At 37.2% G+C, this 19,642-nt stretch overlaps 1 protein-coding gene across 1 annotated transcript; it reads left to right on the top strand.

Annotated features, from left to right (window-relative positions):
- Nucleotides 7–5,064, top strand: LOC109830456 (31 kDa ribonucleoprotein, chloroplastic-like). The gene is made up of 4 exons (XM_020397716.1): nucleotides 7–46; nucleotides 1,900–2,001; nucleotides 2,591–2,872; nucleotides 4,755–5,064. The coding sequence occupies exons 2-4, from the start codon at nucleotides 1,951–1,953 to the stop codon at nucleotides 4,818–4,820; spliced, it is 399 nt and encodes a 132-aa protein (XP_020253305.1). The 5' UTR covers nucleotides 7–46; nucleotides 1,900–1,950; the 3' UTR covers nucleotides 4,821–5,064.

Genomic DNA, 19,642 nt, shown 5'->3' with positions numbered 1-19,642 from the left:
GCTGGCCGAGCTTTTCGCAAAGGCTGGGGTTGTCGAGGTCGCTGAGGTATAACGACACGCGCCCTCTGTGTATTTTCTTGGTTAATTTTGGTTAAGAATTTCAACATAGAAAGGCGAGCAAGGAGCACGTTTTTTTGGGTTTGGGTGAAATGAAGAACAAAGTTAGGGATTGGGGTAGCAAATTGTCTGATAGACGTCAATTTGAAAACTTTGGTTTGTCAAATTGTCAAAACTGAACCTCAGGGTGTGAGAGTTAAGAAAAGGGCGAAACTTTGGGAGTATTCAAGTGTAAGTTAGCTTATTTTCTTTCCTAATTTGTTTCTGTGTTTGGTAGGTGGTTCTAATGGGTTCCGCAAGGAGAAGGGATTTTGTTTGAGCGTTTGGTTTATTTGGTGTTTGGTAGGTGGTTCTAATGGGTTCCGCAAGGAGAAGGGATTTTGTTTGAGCGTTTGGTTTATTTGGCTTTTATAATATACAAGGTTTGGGATTTAAATTTTCTTTTGGGCGACATTGACATTGATGTAAAGAAATTTGAGAACAAAATTTATAAACTCCATATTATATTCTGATATTGTCTATGTTTTTGCTTAACGTGGGTTCTAATAGGGTGGTTTTTTGAGTTAAGAGTTTGGAGTTTTATCCTCAGACCATTCTGCAGCCTGTGATATTGGTTGGATTTTCTTTTTCAATTGCTACTAGATGTTATTGTTCTCATTCCCTCTGCTTTTTATGGTTTCTTATGGAGTATGCAGTAAAGGTGAGGTTTCTGATGTTCTGTTTGACATGGGTTTTCAGAGTGGAGGCGACTTAGTATTAGGGTTAGAAACTTAAAAACTTGGTTTCATTTAATCCTCATTAAAGATGATAGGTAAGTTCAGAATTTATCCTTAGTTTTTTAGTAAATAAAATGCTATTATGTTTTGTCCAAATTGGACATTGTTGTTTTTAAAGTTTTGGTTGTTGAGGTGGGTATTGGGATACTGATGTTTTGAGGTTAGAGTCTAAGTTTTCCTCCACTACCCGACCTAGATCTTTTGAGTTATTTTTCCCTGTAGTATTTGATGTGTTACTTCCAGTTTGGAGTATGATTTATTTTTCTATTATGTACTATAAATGATGTCGTCAATTGTATTGCTTGATTTTTTTAAATTAAATGAGTTCTATCGAGATGTTATTTTTCTTCTATTATTTGATGTGGATTTGGATATAGGTCTAAAGATTATGGTTCATAAAAAAAATTTCGCTTTTTGGCAGTAAACCATATAGATTTTTCATCCTAAATAATCTTCTGCAGAATGAAATTTTGTGAATCCAGGGATTGGCACTGACCTTTCTCTAGATTATGTCTTAGGAATGAGGATTCCAATTTTTTTTCATTATAATGAACAGAGCAGTTACAATTTCCTTCTGTTACACACAGTTGATTTTTGGGAGAAAGATTTGGTAGTTTGGATAAAGTAGTATTAGAACTGGGAACTCGTATGATTATAACGATGGAGGTATCTATTGCTACTAATTGTTACTCTTCAGTCTTCACTATATCTATATTTACTTAATTTGATTTGATGTAATTTATATGGTTTGTAAGTTATTTGGTTTGTAATTAAGACTTTACACGGTGCCCTTTTCATCTTGAATGTTAGAGCTCAAAGTTTTGTGTGATAGTTTCTTCATTATGGGGTATGCACTATAGAGGATGCTGCTAGTAAAATTGTGTATCTAGATTCTTATTTGGAAGGTAGTAACAAATGACTATTAATTTTTTCTTGTGATGGTAAAAGATTTTACAATATACGGGTCGACCAATATTTGTATAGTGTTCTTATTATTAAAATAAACTTTTATTTTGATTGATAAAGAAGGGATCTTTAATAATTGCTCCTGTATTTGGTCATGTAGGTTATCTATAACAGAGAAACCGATCAAAGCCGTGGTTTTGGGTTTGTTACCATGAGCACGGTTGAAGAAGCTGAGCAAGCTGTTGAAATGTTCCATCGTTATGTAAGTTTTGTCAAATCTTTTATGAGTTCTTTTTTTTATGTGAGAAAATAACACCTGCTAACTGCCTATCTAAACCAAATCCCCCAATTTTTTGGCCTTTAGAACTACAGAATGAGAAGGGCAATATGTCATATTTTGTGTCCTTTATCTTCTTCTTCCACTACTGCAACTACTCTAGGAACGAGGCGAACAACAATGACAGATATAGATAAATTGGCTTACTCTTTTTTTTTTTTTGGTTTTTTCATGGCTGTAAATCCGGAAAAATGAAAGCACTTTCTGAAAACATACTAGTTTGGACATAAGTTCTGTGCTTGTTTGTAATTGTGTGTTTTCTTTTATTTGCATTTGAGAATCTTTAGTTTCCCTTCATATCTTAGCATCAAGTATTTCAATAATATATTACCTCCTACATCCTACATAAGTTAGCAATATATTATAATTATCTCAATGTCTATAAATATTACAGTACTTTTTAATCCTACTCTATCGCAGTTATTTGTTTAAAATTCTTAGTGCATTGGACATAAGGTACACCATCTTACCAAATTGTCTTTATGATTTGAAATTCTCGTTGCGTTGGGAACAGGATGTTAATGGTAGGCTTCTAACTGTAAATAAGGCAGCCCCAAGAGGAGCTCGCCCTGAGAGGCCAGCCAGAGAATTTGAACCTTCTTTCAGGATTTATGTTGGGAATTTACCATGGCAAGTGGATGATGCTCGACTGGAACAAGTATTCAGTGAACATGGTAAAGTTTTGAGTGGAAGAGTTGTTTATGACAGAGAGACTGGTCGTTCTCGTGGGTTTGGCTTTGTGACAATGGCCACACAAACTGAAGTCGATGATGCAATTGCTGCTCTTGATGGACAGGTGAGTTGAGTTTCATTAGTTGTTCAATGTACTTTACTTTTTGATGTTAGAATGTGCGGATTTTACAGAAATTGGACTATACTTGATTGATCTTACGTATCATTGAGGAAATGTAATCCTGGTTGCTGAATGACTAGACTGCACAATGAATAGGTCAAGTGTCTAAACACAAGTTATTATTATGATCAAAATCCATAAATGCTTAGCCCCCACCTCAGCGATAACGATTCTGGGACACTTGACTAATGACTACCATCTTTTAATTTGTCACTTTATGTTTGTGTTATCTTTTACATTTTGTGTCAATTTATTGTGGGCTTTACTGGCAACTGCTCTCAGAGAACTTGTAAATAAGCATGAAATTGTACTTGGAAGAAAGTAAAACATTCCCAGCGTCTAAATTTCCCTTCATCTTTCTTTTTTTGACTCTCTTGTTCATTGTTGGACAACAATATATGCTCACTTCCTCAGTCAGTTCTGGAATAGTTTTTATTCTGAGCAGAAAAATGGCCATGCTCCCAAATCATTTGACTTTTGCCAATGTTTTAAAAAACATGTTCCTAGGCCTAGGCTGTGCCTAGGTTGCCCACTTAGGTTTTGTGAGTGTCTAGAGTAGCGTGAGCTGCTTATGTGGACTGCACCTTTTAGGCCTTGATCGTGATTTCCTTCGTTGCAGCCGGCGCCACCTCCAAACTTCTCAGGCCTCCAACTATGAACATCTCTTTTACCACCTTCGACTATTAGCAAAACCTCTTCTACCACCACTTAAACGAAAAAGGAAATTCGCCTAGGCGCAAGTCCGTCGCTTAAGCGCTCTATAACATTGGCATTTACTATCAATTATTGTAATTGAAAAATAAAAAATAGGAAAACCGCCTAGGTGCCTAGTCTCTAGGCGTCAAGTCCAACGCCTTGGCTGCCTAGCGCTTTCTATAACCTTGACTTTTGCATTTACAATTTTCAATCTTTTGAGATTTAGCAAAAGATGAACTCATTTAATTATTGCAAGGCCATTTTTTATTTGCATTACCTGGCATAATTCTTGCAAAATCATTCTAGACGCTTGAGTTTATTTGTTGCATATAAACTTATGCTGATCATTGTATTCTTTTCCTTTTCCCCCCTCTAATTTTTGTATTTTCTCTTTTGACCCTCTTTAAAAATGTCATTGCTCCCCACCGCCTTCCTTTTTTTAATTGAAATTGACTGCTAAACGCTTGAAGCTTGAGCCTTGTTACCACTTCACTCCACATCTTCTTTGCTCAACAGTGCAAGTTGTGGATGATACACATGGACAATGGACAAGGAAACTGAATAATTCTTATATGGAAATAGTGAGTATGAGGTGGCGGCTCATTTAGCTATCGAGAGCTAGCCATGTGGTGAGGCCTGCCCTACTAGTCACATCAAGTGGGCGTTGACCACTTCCATTTGTTGGAAGCTCATTTTGCTTAATGAGTTGCCACCACATACCCATCGGAACCTTCTTACATACGACTTTACATTATCTAATAGATTAATCCTTTGTGACAATTTACACTTGGAATGTAGATGTGACCAGCTTATACAAATTGGATTTGGATATTTCAATACAAGGATAAATCCAGAAATTCTTAATTTTTCTCCCATGTTCATTCCCTCATACTTGTGCGACAAGGAATGCTTGGAATGTATCACTTCCAAACTTATAAGTGACTTGCAGAGAAATAAATATGGAAAATGTTTAGAATACACGATTGAAATTCAGACTTAAACTTACGGTACTTATGGTACTAGTGGGATTCAAAGTTATGGACATGGTTTTCATCTATATTTCAAAGCAAGTTTTATGTATATCGAATATATTTGCAACTGCGTAATTTCCTGTTGTTGATTGCTACAGGATTTGGATGGTCGAGCAATTAGAGTGAATGTTGCCGAAGAAAGACCAAGACGTGCCTCCTTTTGATTCAGATGAGGGGAACATTTCTGAATCTTTGTAGTTCAGTTTTTATTAATGTGAGGAATTTATTATGATTCCTTTTACTTTTGTACTTGCGGCATAGAGGGATTATTGTTAATTTTTTTTTTCCGTAAGCGTCCTTTGTTTTTCACTTTTATTTACTCTATATCCCATGTGCATTGGCAACTAAAATATTAATCTTCTGATGTACCTTGATGTGGTGTGAGTACATTCTTAGCTTTTTTTTTCCCCTTAAAAGGTCAATACATTCTTAGCTTATCTGTTCTTGAATGGCGTTTGTTTTTAGCTTATTTGTACCTTGACGTTCAAACAGACAAAACCAAGTTTTGTCCTATGGTGCTTTTCTGTTTTATGTTTGGTTCCCGCATACTGGTTGATTTGACCCAAATTCCATGAGACTCGTTGCAGTTTTCCCCTAGACGAAGATCGTGCGAGCGGTCGATCTAAGCCATAGAGGTAAAATACCAAATTTGCCCCCTACTAAATGCATCATAGGGCTCAGACCGACTACTCGCATTCAGTTGGTTTTGATACGACGTTTACTCCCCTAGGAAATGATTGAAACCATTCATGGGAGTTTCTTCACTCAATTTCATTTTCTTGGGCTTTTTTTGGAAATAACCCAAAAGCCGCCCAATCGAAAGGAGGAGAAGTTGCATGGATTAGAAATGACTGTCCTATTTGAAGAAGGGTATGTACACTCTTTCATCTAATAACGAAAGGGGCTTCCTCACTATATAAAGAGTTCATTTGAATTACAAACCGAATTTAGTAGGACTACAAGATTGCATACTGGAATCTACTTGAAATATATTGTCTAATCTAAGTCTCATAACTGAGTAACTCCTAGCTAGTCTCAACCATCAATTCAACCGGATTGAGTACGCGGTCACAGAAGTGCAAAACAAAACCAAACAAATATCAATTAAACTCAAAATGCAAGCAAGATCTTACAGCCCTTTCGCTAAAACAAACCATCACTCGAAAGATATAAGCATAGCTTGATGATGAATGGTGAAGAAGATTAGTCCAAGGGCAACTTTTCTCGTTGAAACAATCCGGAGATGGTGTGCACGACAAGTGAGAGTTTGATGAGGCTCCAGGGGATCAAAATCTTCAACTTGACCAAACACAAATCAAACCCCCTAGAACTCCTCCCCCCCCCCCTCTCTCTCTCTCTCTCTCTCTCTCTCTCTCTCTCTCTCTCTTAATGATATAGACTCCCCAATGGGTCATAGAGATATCCTAAATATGATGGAGGCTGGAGATATTATTGTTAGACCTAGAGGGGGTGATTAGGGTCTTATACTAATCTAATCCGATTTTATACCAATTAAAACTTATTAAAGAACTATTCTTGCAAGATAGATATACAAAGAGTTATGTGCAAGAATATAAAATATAACAATATATATGAGCTAGGATGAGCAATATGAACAAAGGGGTATATCCTAGCAATGAGATATACTATGAATTATATGCAAGGATATACAAACTAACACAAGGGTGAAATAAACAATCTACCAAAGTGATAGGGCAATATGAAGTGCAATACACAAAGGCAATATAAGATATGAATACAAGAATAAGAACGCCAATGCAATCACAAACAAAACGATATGATTATGGAGTTCGGTCTAACCACTTGACCTACGTCTCCGCTCCTCACCTCGATGAGATCTCAACTATCACAACCGGGTTTTCTACGTTCACCCGAATAACGTTTACACCACACAATACGGTTTTCTAGTTTACCGAAAACTCTACAACTAACACACTCTTGTAATCTCACTCTACACCCTCTCAAGTGTTGAACTAGACGTGTCTCCCTCAAGTGCTCGGATACAATCTCTCATTAGGTTCATCAACCGACGCCACTCCTCTTGGGACGATCCCCGACTCTCGCCACACACTTCTCTCGGTGTACAAGTGTATTACAAAGTGAATCTCACAATAAGCACAATTACAATAAATGATTGTTCTCTAATATGGATGAGAACACAATGAAAGCTAACACTCAATTGTTACAACTCTCACCAACCCTAATATACAATGTATGCAAACACAATAAGCTCAAGTGGGTGTGTGTAAACAATGAGTGAAATCAAATCAACTAAACTCAATATAAAACTAGCTTTAATAAAATGATAATCAAATAAATAGATGTAAAACTAGAAATAGAGTTTAGAAAACTTCTCAATAGATCAAGAGGTAGAGGGAGAATAGTTGGATGCCCAAACACCAATAGATGATCTCCTCAAGCTCTTGTGAAATTGATTTTACAAACTCAAACTTTCCAAATGCTTAAAAGCTTCTTAAACAAACTTAAACCAAACTTAAACCCTTATTTAAAACTCTTTAAACTTGTTTTAAAAACACTCTCTTGTTTTTGAAGAGCTGAAGGTAATGGGGTATTTATACCCACTCAAAACATCAACCAAAATAACTTTGAAAAGACCAAAATAACCCCAGAGAATCAAATCAGAATATAGCCGTTGGAAAGCAATCATCAGTTCGACGGTCGACCGTGAGAAACTGGCGGTCGACCGCGAAGCACAAAATCCAAAAGAACCGTTTTGAGAAGCTACGGTGATCCGCGATGGTCGACGCACGAAAGTCTCTGATGAGCCACGGTCGACGCGGTTCCGGTCAACCGCGATCCATAAAAAAGGCAAGCTGGGTTTCTGAACTGCAAGCGGTTGACCGTGGCGGTCGACCGCAAACTGATACAGAAAATATATAGGTTTTGAAAGTTATTTTCTGATTTTAAAACCCTGTTTAAAAATATCAAATAAATTCTAAAAAATATAAAACTTTGGAAAATGATTTTAGACATAATAATACACATGCTACAAAAACTGGTTTTTAGAAAGGACCTCCCAAATAAAAAATATCATCATTTTACAAAATAGTTCAAAACATGAAAATGTGAACATATGAGTTTTGACATTTTAGCTTAACCATGTTTTGAAACAATACAAAATGATTTTATAGACTTGAAGAAAGATGTAAACTATTGTTATGAAGTCTATAAACAATGAATATAGTATTTTATCAAAATACACATATAATGCACTAAAACATGATTTCATTGAACTGAATAAAATTGACATTGATGAAATCATATATATGCATGTAAGTATGAAACAAAAATATTTTCTAATTATATTTAATTGTTTCATAGTAAAACTTGAAAACTATCAAACCAAAACATATATATATATATATATATATATACAAAACCAAAACGTGTATGTGTGTATATGATTGAGCTTAAAGTACTAACACACATAATATAAACCTAAACTAAATATACCCAAGCTTGTGATCTTCAACGAAGCTCTATCTTGGTACACTCACGGATGAAGCTTGAATTTGAATCTTTAACTTGAATTGCAAGGCTTTAACCACTATTCCACCAACCTCCATTTGATATGACCGTTATGGTGCAATCCATCCAACCTTCAACATATTGTTTGCCTAGAATAAATATAAAACATAAATACTAGACAAACAATTTTAGATGTAAATTGTTTGTAAATCATCATCAAAACAAGAATGTCAACAATTATAAATAGAAAACGGCTACGATTAAATCTGAAAAATATGCAATCTATCGTGTTTACCATCGACGATGCCTCTTGACCGTTGATGGTGTCGAGGCCCCATCAATGGCTGAGAAGCCCATTGATGATATAAAAATATCTGGAGTAAAAATCATTGATGACACATGTAAACTATCGATGAGCTCTTCTCACCGTCGATGGTAGAAGGGCTGAAATCAGCTTTTAAGCTGATTTTTGCATCGTTTCGCCTTGTGCACTACGTAAACCTGTATTTTCCTGTACAACATTATATCAGACCGTTATTAATACCAAATGAACATTTGTCATTACTAAAACAAGAGATATTATATAGACTACATCCTAACAATCTCACCTTTTTAATAATAACAAACTAGAAATTTAAATACCAAAATACACGCACATTTGAGATATATAGATAGCAACAATAAGCATAAAAACACTCTCATGCAAAAGAAAAAGATATGCAATGCTCCCCTGCATTCATGCATTCATGAAAAGTATAATTAAACACATATATTGTAAAAACTCCCCAAAAAACAATACATCGAGTGTTTTAAAAATTTCAAAAAGAATCAGAGCATGAAACCCACTTAGTCAAATTTCCATTCACGCAAAACTCATCAAAATTTACCAAATTCTTCCAATTTTTTTATTAGGAAAAGTGAAAAACCACACTAATGGATATATTTGATACACGAGAAATTTAGATAGAAATCATCCAAAAAGTGTATGGGAGAGAAAAACATATTGGTTCACACAAAAAAATATAAAAAATAGCATAAGTTATCAAAATTTAATTACGAGACACATGAACACTAGAGAAATCACATCAAAAATCACAAACAAAAAGATTAAATATCAGTGCAAAGTGTGTGAAACAAATATTGAATAGACTTATACTAGTTTATTGGAAAAATCCAAGCATATCAAAGTGAGTATTGAGAAAAAATAAGACTTCAATCTTAACCATAGAAAGTAAGGACCAAAGCATCGTCCTATCACCTTAGATTTAGGAGGAAGAACAATACTGTTTGAAGGACGACTCACACCATCTCTAAATATAAGATATATTTAGTACATAATGGCTATCTTTTGAGATATGCACAAACACATACCCATTAGTGTTGGTCTTTGACAATTTTTTAACGAATATACTCAATTTTCCAAGGATTTCCTAAAAGTGGATATTTACTCATCCTTTAACAAATACATTCTTATTGTTTGATTGATATTTGAAATAAATGCACTTTAGCACATATAAAAATAAAGGATTGTGCATTAGCCAAGTCAAAAGAGCTCAAAAATACTTTATATAACAAAAAATATCTATAAACCAAGTATAAGACTCTCTACCACCATTTCACATCACAAAACATGATAAGTATAGAAATAGATGTGCGAAATTGCAATGTGAAATATCTCATGTAGACAATGTGTCATGTAATCATCTTTTGATTATTTGTGTGCAGAAACACATGTACATGAATTGAAAAAACCATATATGGACTAGTGTGATATAATCAAGCCTATATAACAAAAGTATAATCTCATCTAAATCAAACATGTAAAAGCATATACATAGTCATATCCAACTTTTTTTAATCATTTAAAGAAAATTAAAAGGAAAAAAAAGAAAATTTTGTTTTTTTTTTGTATAAAAATGAAAAAAATCTAAAAACAACCTCAAAAATACAAAAAAGAAATAAAAAACCAAAAAAATATGTACATACAACGAGAAGGATTATAGAATACCTTTACCCCTTCGTTAATATTTGCTAAAATTTTTTATGCAAGTTGTGCCCTTGCAATAAATGCTCACATAAGGAGACCCTTTTTACATGTATCAGCCTCTTCCCATCCCAAACATCTTCTTGGTTAAGCTAAGCAACAATTTTTTTTCCTCGAAATATGTCTTGAGCAACCAAAGCACATGTTACCTTGCTCATTAGCCTTCATGCACACTTATAGAAAAGCAGAAAGGTGTGACTCAAGTATCTACATAGGTCCAGATGAATTAGTAATTATGCCTTTAGTACCAAAATTTGCTTAACTATTTTAAATCGATATTGCATATGATAAATAAAAAACACTTTATGTAATAAAAAATATCTATAAACCAAGTATAAGACTCCCTACCACCATTCACATCACAAAACATGATAAGTATAGAAATATATGTGCGAAATTGCAACGTGAAATATCCCATGTAGACAATGTGTCATGTAATCATCTTTTGATTATTTGTGTGCAAAAATACATACATATGAATTGAAAAACCATGTAGGGACTAGTGTGATATAATCAAGCCTATATAACAAAAGAATAATCTCATTTAAATCAAACCCATGAAAGCATATACATAAGCATATCCAAGTTTTTTTTTATCATTTTAAAAACTAAAAGGAAATAAAAGATTTTTTTTGTTTTTTATATAAAAATAGAAAAGAAAAAAAATCTAAAAACAACCTTAAAAAAAAGATATAAAAAAACCCAAAAAATATGTACATACAACAACAAGGGTTATAGAATACCTTTACCCCTTCGTGAATATTTGCTAAAATTGTTTATGCAAGTTGTGCTCTTGCAATAAATGCTTGCATAATGTGACCCTTTTTACATATATTAGCCTCTTCCCATAACATACATCTTCTTGGTTAGGCTAAGGAATAAATTTTTGTTCTCTGAATGTCTTAAGCTACCAAAGCGGATGTTACCTTTCTCCTTAACCTTCCTGCACATCTATAGAAAAGCAGATATGTGTGACCTAGGTATTTCATGTAGGTTCAGGTGGATTAGTATTTATGCCTTTAGATACCAAGATCTACTTAACTATTTTAACCATATATTGCATATAATAGTTTATTAAAATATCAAATATGACTCATTATACTAAATAAAGTTCAATAGTAGAAGATGCATTAGAAATGGTTGCAAACAAAGTTAAGTTGTTTTCTTTGACAAAAAAGAAGGTTGAAAATTTTTATATTTTTTTGAATATGAATAAGCAAGTTTAATTTTATTTTTTGTAAATCATTGATTAGAGAGGATCATGTTTAAATGTTTATAACCCAATAAAAAAGTTTTAAAGCCTTTTCAAAATCAATATTTGTGGACTATAGTTGTTTATTTTCAAAAACTATAGTAGTGCACCTAGTATCAAACTTTTTTCGTTCAAAAGACAGCTCACATAAAAGCTCATTTACCCTAGAAGCTAATAATTCATTTTCACTTGATTTTTCACTTAGTTGCTGTGATAAATTAGAATCTGTGTCTCTATACATAGCACATTATATGCATTCGAAATAGATATTTTCATTTACATTGTTAAATGTAATCAATTCTAAAGAAAAATTCAATTTTATCACTCAAGGATTTATTATCTTTCTTTAAACTTGAATTTACCTTTTCAACAACTTTATATTTTTCAGTAAGTATTTCAAATTGACCTAACATTTTATTATATTTAGAACATAAATCATTGCATGTAGGGTATACCTCACTGTCAAAGCTCTTGTGTTTGGATTTATCCGAATTGCTATCTTTAACCATGAGACAATAATGCGCTCTTTTGTAAATGTGCTCTTTTGTCATCATTGCTTGAGCTACTCTCCAACTCGTCCGATGTAGTCACTTTGTAACTTTTGCCTTTTTCTTTACAATCCTTTTTGTTTAGCGGACAATTCTTCCTTAAGTGACCCGGTTTCCTGCACAAAAAACAAGTCCGTTTAGTATCAGAATCACTAGACTTCTATTTTTTTACCTTGCTTGTGTAGTGATCATGTTTGTTTTGTAAGAATTTCTGACCATCTTTTGATTTGAGGAAGAATTCGAATCCTTTAATAATTTGATCTACATTGTTATCTTTCTCACTCTCAGAACTCAAGCTCACACCCCTGTTTGTCTCGGTCTTTAATTTTTCCCTTTTCACGTTCAAAACTAACGACTTCTTTTTGTAGTTATTTTCTAAATCATTTTCTCGTTCTTTTAAATGCACTTCATATGTAAGAAGATTCCCCACAAGATTCTTAAGAGTTAGTTCAAGACGTTTTGCAATTTTTCGATAGTTGTTATCTTTGGTTCCCAATTCTTGGAAGGGGAACGAAGAATTTTTCTCACAAGCTCCTTGTAATCATATTCTTTTCCCAAAGTGTTTAACTTGTTCACAATATTTGTGAATTAAGTGAACATATTCTGAATACTCTCCGAGGCTTTCATGTTAGAAATTTCATACATATTCACAAGCATCAAGTTTCGCCTCTTTTACCTATGAAATTTCTTCGTGTACTTCTAAAGTATTCCAGACTTCCTACATAGTGGAGCAATTAGATACATGGTTAAAATTTTCAGCAATTAGAGAACAATAAAGAACATTTATTGCTTTTGCATTCAAAGAGCAAAGTTTTTTGTCACCAGGGTTCACTAATCTCTAAGTGTAACTATGGTGACCTCGCTAACAATAGTAGTGGGTTCACTATAACCGCTCTCAACTATGTTCCAAACTTTAAAATTTATGGACTATAAAAAGATTCTCATGTGTGCCTTCTAATAGTAATAGTTTGACCCATCGAAAAGCGGGGATCGGTTGTAATGTGTCCCTTAGGGAAAACTATTACAGCGGTCAAACTAGCTATCTCTACCCTAGGTTGTCAATCTTAAAGATAGTAACAAGGCTTTGATATACCCTGTTGGATTTGAGATACAAGCCTAGAAGGGGGTGAATAGGATTGCTACCGTTTTTTGTTGAAAACACAGAATATGTTGCAGAATATATAAACTAAAAGCAGTATGAAGCAATATAATCAAACACTAGCAACAATCAACAAGGAACACACAAGATTATAGTGGGTTAGATAATAATCCTATGTCCAATCTTTCTTTAGGGAATGTTCATCTGAATCACAAACCCGGTTTAGCATGCTTACAAGACCGCCCCCTGAAATCTACCTAAAACAATTTCTAACCTGCTAACTCCCAAAGTGAGTAACTTCTGTTGGCCTTCTTGTTTTGATGATGATTTACAAACAATTTATCACTAATGTTGTTTGTCTAGTGTTTGTGCATTCCTATGTTTTGTAGACAAACAACGTAGTTGGAGGTTGGATGGATTGAGCCTACACGATCATATCAAGAGGAGGTTGGCGGAACTGTGGAGTGAAGCATCGTACAATTCAAGTTAAAGATCAAGTTCAAGCTTCCACACACATTTATTGGTTTCTTCGTATATATATATATATACATAAGTTTTGTTTTCTATGTATATATATCTAGTTATATATATACATGCATAGTTTTGGGTTTTCATGTTTATAATATGAAATCACATATTTCATATTTACTATTGTGTTTTTGAAAACATTGCATAGAATATACAATTTTGTGAAAATATTATCTTATTAGTTTATAGACTTCAATATCAGTTTATACATGTTTTACTAAGTCTATAAAAATATTTCACAAAGTTTCAAAAGATGGTTTATGTTAAAACATCAAAATTCAAGTATATCATATTTTCATGTTTTGGACTATTTTGTAAAATGATGATATTTTTTATTTCGGAGGTCCTTTCTGATAACCAGTCACTGTAGCATGTTTATTATCATGTCTATAAATATTCCCCAAAGTTTTACATTTTTTGGAATTTATTTGATATTTTTAAACAGCGTTTTAAAATCAGCAAATCAGGTTTTTCATGTGTCAGATTTCGGTCGACCGCACCGGTCGACCGATCATTTGATCTTTCTTCACTAGGCGACAGAGAGTTGGTCGGTCGATCGGTCCGGTCGACCAAAAGCTCCATCGGTCGACCGCATCGGTCGACCGACGATTGTCCAGAGCTGGTCTTCGTGTTTTTGCTCTCCATCGGTCGACCGACAGAATTTCCGGTCGACCGACAATAGATCCGTTGCTTTTTTCAACGGTTATTTTCTGAGCTGTTTGCTGGGGCTGTTTTGTCTTTTGTTAAGGGTTTTGACTGAGAGTTAGAGTGTGTATAAATACCCTATTGCTGCTCTCTTTCAAAGCAAGCCAAGAAATTTTTAAACAAGGGTTTTAAAAAGAGTTTAAGCTTGTTTAAGCTTGTTTAAGGGTTTGGTTTAAAGCAGTTTTAGCTTTCACAAGTGGAGGAGATTATCTTATTGTTTGGGCCTCAAATCTTGATAATCACATTTTATTACAGTTTTATACCCTCATTATCTATTTTATATGAATAAATATACCACTTGTTTGTGGGAAATTTTGTAATAAAAAGAATATACGGAAAGAATTGCGTTTGATTTTATTCTCTCTAACTGCTTAGAAAAAGAATGATTACAACTCTCTCAACTCTCGATTACAATTTGGATTCCTGGTTACAAAAGAGAAGAGAATGATCTGGATTCTCCCCTTTGTTTAATTCTGGGTTCTTCACGGTAGCGATGAGATGCCTCCCTCGAATGCTTGCGTCGAGTTTGCTTCTCGTTGACGATCCGAATATCTATACTTCACTGGAACAACTGCCTTGTCTGGTTGATAACTCTTGTCGAGTTTTGTGATTCAGAACAAGTAACAAACTCTAATGATAGAGTTGTTGGAACCGAAAATAATTCGGTTAATAAGCCAAATATCGATGGTTTAGAGATCCTCCGTTTGTTGATTTCCCAGACTGTGTAAGGAGTCAATCCTCCTTTTTCTGATTCTGGAAGATTTGATCGAAAGATCCCCCTCCGATTAATGAAAAGAAATCTCTCTTGATCTGATTATCAAAAATCCGATCTCCCCTCTCCAAAAAAAGATCCTTCTACTCTGTTGAGTTTGTTGCTATTTATAGGGGGATTAAGGGTGTAACTGCCCCCATAATCCGCGCCTAAATGGGGGTTTAGTTACCCCATTAGTCGGGTGTAACAACCCACTAAAGCCACTCCTCAAATCGTGTGTGAAGAACAGCTTCGAAGTTGTTACGATCACGTTTGAATGAGTCAGAACCTTGACCTGCGTTCTGGCGGTGATTGAGCTGCGTTTGGCAGCGACTGACGGGCTGCGTTGGGCAGTGATGGATGAGTTGCGTCGGCAGCGGTTGATAAGCTGCGTTGGGCAGCGGTTGATAAGCTGCGTTGGGCAGCGGTTGATAAGCTGCGTTGGGCAGCGGTTGATAAGCTGCGTTGGGCAGCGGTTGATAAGCTGCGTTGGGCAGCGGTTGATAAGCTGCGTTGGGCAGCGGTTGATAAGCTGCGTTGGGCAGCGGTTGATAAGCTGCGTTGGGCAGCGGTTGATAAGCTGCGTTGGGCAGCGGTTGATAAGCTGCGTTGGGCAGCGGTTGATAAGCTGCGTTGGGCAGCGGTTGATAAGCTGCGTTGGGCAGCGGTTGATAAGCTGCGTTGGGCAGCGGTTGATAAGCTGCGTTGGGCAGCGGTTGATAAGCTGCATTGGGCAGCGGTTGATAAGCTGCGTTGGGCAGCGGTTGATAAGCTGCATTGGGCAGCGGTTGATAAGCTGCGTTGGGCAGCGGTTGATAAGCTGGAGGTGTTTATCAGAACATTTATTTCTGTCAAAGGAGAGTTCCCTGCTCGGGATTTCAGGGCCCCTACTTGGGTTCACTCCAGTGATGCGGACTGGTGGGCCCGGATGATAAATTTCGTCTTGGAGGAACTAGAAGAACCTTTGAGAATTTCGGATTTGAGAGTTCCTATAACAGCCACTCGATACGGTATTCCTCCGAATTACAGCGGACTCTTCGCTATGCTGGAATTCTACAACCCTCACACCGGCACCTTTTTCACTCCAGTTGGTGAGCTGGGCTTCGCTCTCCACGAAATGTTTGAGATTTCTGGACTGTCTTTTGGGGAATTGCCTTATGAGGAGTTTGTTCCCGGAAGCAGGGAATTAGAGATCCTGAAAAATGGTGCTCCCGAAATCTACGACACTTACTGGGAATTGATGTGCCATTTCCAGATATGTGCGCAAATTACTGGGAAAAGAGCAAGCGGCGTGAAACAAGGACAATGGGCGGAATATCTTTTCCACAATCTGTGGGACAAAGAAGCTGAGGTGACTCGCTTAGCGGCCAGTACCCTTGAGGAAATCACGGAACGTATCAATGACGCAACTTCTCATTATACTTGCGAGGTTGAGGAGGATGTCTTCCCGGCGTTTACCACGTTTGAAAGTTTCCACTATCAGGCAGAAGTTCCAATCTCCGACATGGCTTTGTTTGCTGGTTTTCTAACTCTTTGGTTGAAGCGTTGTGTGGTCCCCACAAGGCCAGTGGATGCTATTACAGTAGAAGTTTTGTACCCCGCCGTTCTATTGGCTTATGGACGACCCTTGAATCTTCTTTCAGCCATGGTGTGCTGCTTACAAAGTGGTTTGCGGGAACTATCTTCCGAATTTGTTGCTGTCAAGAAAGTGGATTCCGACGGGAAGACTATCATTCAGACCCCAACCCCTCGAGTACCGATGCCATACATTTATTTGGTGTCTTGGTTTGTGTTGCATTGCCCTCCGATAATGACGACTCCTGAATCAAGTGGCACCTCAACTCCTCTTGTTCAGCAATTAGAAACCTCTGAATGGGCCGGTTGGTATCAAGTTAGATTCCGTGAAATATTGAGACGGGATTATAATTACGAGATTGCTTGTAAGTTTCCCGCTTTCGAGGGCGGCGCGTATGGAGAACTTCATCAAGACACTCCGGGACCGAATTCTTTCACCATGCTTAGCAGGGGTGCCTTTTGGTGGCTCATAAACATTCGTCCGGGCTATCTTATTTTTCGACAAGGGAGAAAATGCTTTATTGAACCATATCAGCCTTATCGTTTTTCTCGGCAATTTGGCTATGATCAGCTCTATGTTGGGAACCCAAACCCTACTCTTGCATACACAGGTAATGTGTATGAAGGAGCAAGAGCTTGGTACTACTCAGTAGCTGGTTGTACCGGAGCAAAATTCCGACTGCCACATAAGACGCCCAATGCTCGTACTTCTTTGAGCTTCTGTACATGGTACCAGGCCGCTTCTCAGATTTCAGCTTACCACATGAATACCTCCTGCTTAAGAGACATCCGCAAATGGTATGCTTCAAAGAAGAGTGCTAAGCGGTTCCGTGCCCGGGGTGCCAATGAATATTTGTCATATGAAAAGTCGATTACGGAGGGTGAACGGCAACAGTCACCAGAGCGAGCTCAGGAAGAGATCAGGATACCGGATACCCACAAGGTACAACCTTCAAGAGTTCTGACCCGGAGTCAGAGTGCTACGGGCAAAAGGGCGCTGGGGGCGGTCGAAGAAGCCAAGTATGACAAAAGAGCTCGTCGGAAGTTAACGCTTGAACCCCCTGCTTCCAAACTTATGTCGGACGCTCAGAAAACATGGCGTTCTGAAGAAGAAGAACAAGAATCGACTGCTCTGGAACTCTCGCCTCAGCCTACTCTCCCCACAGTTAGTCCTGCTTTAGGAGGCCATGATCCTTCTGCTCGTTCATTGCATGAAGAAGAGCATGGAGATGAATCTTTTGCAGGGGGGTGCGGAGTTTGTCCCCGAAGGCACGCTTCATGATACTGCCTCCACTACTTCTCACGTGGTAGAAGATATACCTCCTGTCCCCGAACCTATTGTGACTGCCCAGCAAGACCCAGCAACAGACAAGTCTCCTTCCACCTCTGTGTTATTGCCAATTGTAGGCGATTCACAGCTTAGCCCTACCACTGGGATCATAGCAAAGCCTACAATCACCGAAGATGCATCAGCATTTTCTTCCGTAGGCGAGGATGAGCCCATGGATCATAGCGACGGCGATGATGATATGAATGATGAGGGTGACCAAGGTGGGGGTGATGATGATATGAATGATGATGGAGACCAAGGTGGAGGTGATGAAAATGATGACAACTTGGGTGATGACAGCGATGATCCAGAAGACTGGTATATCCCACCATCATCCTTTTCCGACAAAGCGTCAGCCTACATTCCCCTACCTCTCACTGGTAAGTGCCGTTTGTTTCAGCTCCACTAATCTTTTCTCTGTATTTAAATAGATTTCTCATACAGATCCTATGATACATGAAGCGAGTACTGTCACCCCTCCTTCGACGCAACAGCTTATACCACCACCAGCTCAGGTGTCAGAGCCACCTCGTTTGGAGACCTCCACAACGGCTCTTCCACCGACGACTTTACTGACAATTTCTCTAGCCTCTACCGAAGTGGTAGACGTTCCAAGGTCATCTCAAATGGGGGAACTGATGGCTTTGCAATCGAGTCCATCTCAGCTGGATATCGGCACTCCTTCACAAGCCACTACACCGAAATCGCCTGCTGGTCTTTTACTTGGCTTAGCATCTTCAGAAGTTTCTGTACCGTCGCCTATTGCTGTTTCGAGCCCCGCAGATGTACCAGATTTTGTCAAGATTTCCCTTGACTACTTGAGAGGGCTTACCAAGAAAATAATTGAGGTTGTGCTAGCCGGACGAGATACTTTTGATACCTTCAAACCCATGCTCACGAATAGTTTGAACAACCTCAAGCTTGTAGGTGACGTCGACGTCGTTCAGCGCTGCTCTGAAGCTATCTCACGTCTAGAGGGACAACTCAGATTCTTGGAGGCTTTGGGTCGCGCTGATATCCAAGCGCAAATTGCATCTACTTTTGAGAAGATTCGAGCCGAAGAACTCAATAAGTATGAAGCCGCTCAACGTCATATAGCTGAGGAAGAGGTTGAGGTTGAACAACTGCAACAGCTACATGCTCAAAAACAAGTTGAGCTGACACTTTCGAATACTTCTCTGGAGAATTTGCGAGAGAAGATCGCTGCCGCTGAAGTGGAGTTGACTAGGATGAAGGCTCAATTCAAACGAGAAGAATCTATTGTCACTGAGCTCAACGTCAAAAGTGCTGCTTCCCTGGTGAATTACCGTGCCAAGGCTGGTGCTCTGGAAGAGGCTAAGAAGGAGGTATCTGCCATGCTGTCTAGTGAGGAAGAGCTTCGGAAACGGGCCGAGATGCTGATTCGGGCCGACCATGAAGAAAAACTTTCTGACATTAAGTCTCAGCTAACTTCATTTGATCTGATGAATTGATGAGCCTGTTTTCGTATCGTTCTTTTGGTAGGAACAACACTTATCTTAAGTCACCTTGTTTTCCTTTAAATAAAGGTAGTGTTGCCGTTTGGCTTTTTATTGTTTTTTTTTTTTCATATCATGTTTTGACATGGAACAATGAAATACCAATTTAATATTGCGACAACAACTA

The sequence above is a fragment of the Asparagus officinalis genome, chromosome 2, assembly GCF_001876935.1.
Source record: "Asparagus officinalis chromosome 2, Aspof.V1, whole genome shotgun sequence".
Lineage (NCBI taxonomy): Eukaryota > Viridiplantae > Streptophyta > Magnoliopsida > Asparagales > Asparagaceae > Asparagus > Asparagus officinalis.
Note: the sequence above shows the minus strand (reverse complement) of the source record. Positions and strands in the feature narration are given on the sequence as shown.